Raw genomic sequence first — 1620 nt, 5'->3', positions numbered from 1 at the left:
AACAGAAAAGATTAACTTACTTGGATAGTCGTCCCATTCATGGCAGTAACGACATCTCCGGGTTTAACAGCTCTGCTACCTGGCATGTTTTCACACAATGGAATTAAGGCTGAAAACAAACAAACATTTATTTTGTTTAGGCCCATGGACAATATTGTTTTTAAGGTAGAAATCAGCCAGGTCAGGTCAGGTCAGGTCAGGTCAGGAATGGGGCCTTGCGCCTTTGCAGTGTATTGCTGTATCCACCATTTGTCAGTATTTGCTGGGTCGTCACAGGTAAACTTCTGATCATGTCCCCTTAGTCAGTTCCCTTCTCTATGAAATACGTCCTCATTTACCAGGAGACATGGGGGTCAACCAAAGCAAAGCGTCGTCCTAACTGAATCCTCAGAAAAGGGAACACGATACACAGGATCCAACTCTGAAAATCCAGCGTGGCTGTACAGTAAGAAGCTTACTTTCCAACCACATGGTTCTGGGTTCAGTCCCACTGCATGGCACCTTGGACAAGTGTCTTCTACTATAGCCTCAGGCTGACCAAAGCCTTGTGAGTGGATCTAGTAGACGGAAACTGAAAGAAGCCTGTCATATATATATGTATATATATATGTATGTGTGACTTTGTATCTGTATTTGTCCAACCCAAACCACTTGAAAACCGGTGTTGGTGTGTTTACATCCCCGTAACTTAGCAGTTTGACAAAAAAAACTTAGAATGAGTACAAGGCTTAAAATAATAAGTCCTGAGGTCGATTTGTTTGACTAAAATCCTTCAAGGCGGTGCTCTAGCATGGCCACAGTCAAATGATTGAAATGGGTAAAAGAATAAAAGAATAACATGACCAAACAGTCTACACTGATGCTCCCAAATCAATCATTCAAGTAATAGGATGTGCCCCAGTTTCTGAATATCATCATTGAATGGATATGAAACCTGATTATTGATAACCTATAATCCTGCAAAGCATCCGGATACCAGAGGAGTTCAGGCAGCCCTTGAGGGTCCAGATTTTGCAACTATAGAGCAGTCAGGGTTCATGCCAGAGAAGACAACTACTGACAGGGTCCTGGATATCCGAATACTCATCAAACACAGGCAGAGTTTTTGGCAGGGGCTGTAGCAGCTTATGTCAACCACTGCAAAGGATTTGACTCAGGGGACAGGGATGCACTCTGGAGGATTCTGCAGTTGCAACACATACCTCCCCAACTGATCAGGCTGATGGCAGCCTTGTATACAGGGACAGCGAGCACAGTTGAGATTGGGGGCTCAACATCTGATTTTTTTCCAGTTAGACCCAGGGTCTGTTAGGGTTGGGTTTTGGCTCCCAATCTGTTTATGCCTGCATGGACAGGACATTTGGCAGGATGATACAGCCCCGTCAATTGACACCAAATCATAAGATACTTTGACTGGAAAGATCCTTGCCATGCTTACCTTTCAAATGGATCGGTAATCCAAGTTTACACACGCCTAGAATCGTTCCAACTACACAGGCTGCACCACCCATATCGCCTCTCATCTTGTCCATATTATTTGCAGGTTTTAAAGAAATTCCACCACTAATATTTTAAAAAAAAAAAGAAAAGAAACAAAGAACTTGAATGATATATACTACC

General features: G+C 43.0%; 1 protein-coding gene across 1 annotated transcript in view; it reads right to left on the bottom strand.

Moving 5' to 3' along the window:
- Positions 1–1620, bottom strand: part of LOC106876828 (uncharacterized) — a 51591-nt gene that overhangs the window by 34252 nt on the left and 15719 nt on the right. The window contains exons 8-9 of the mRNA XM_052975681.1: positions 1439–1563; positions 21–109 (exon numbers count right to left, since the gene is read on the bottom strand). Of these exons, the coding sequence (XP_052831641.1) occupies positions 21–109; positions 1439–1563 (214 nt within the window). The remainder of the gene's footprint in view (positions 1–20; positions 110–1438; positions 1564–1620) is intronic.

Source organism: Octopus bimaculoides, chromosome 22 (assembly GCF_001194135.2).
Source record: "Octopus bimaculoides isolate UCB-OBI-ISO-001 chromosome 22, ASM119413v2, whole genome shotgun sequence".
NCBI classification, from domain to species: Eukaryota; Metazoa; Mollusca; class Cephalopoda; order Octopoda; family Octopodidae; genus Octopus; species Octopus bimaculoides.
This window is presented reverse-complemented; position numbering and strand designations above follow the sequence as displayed.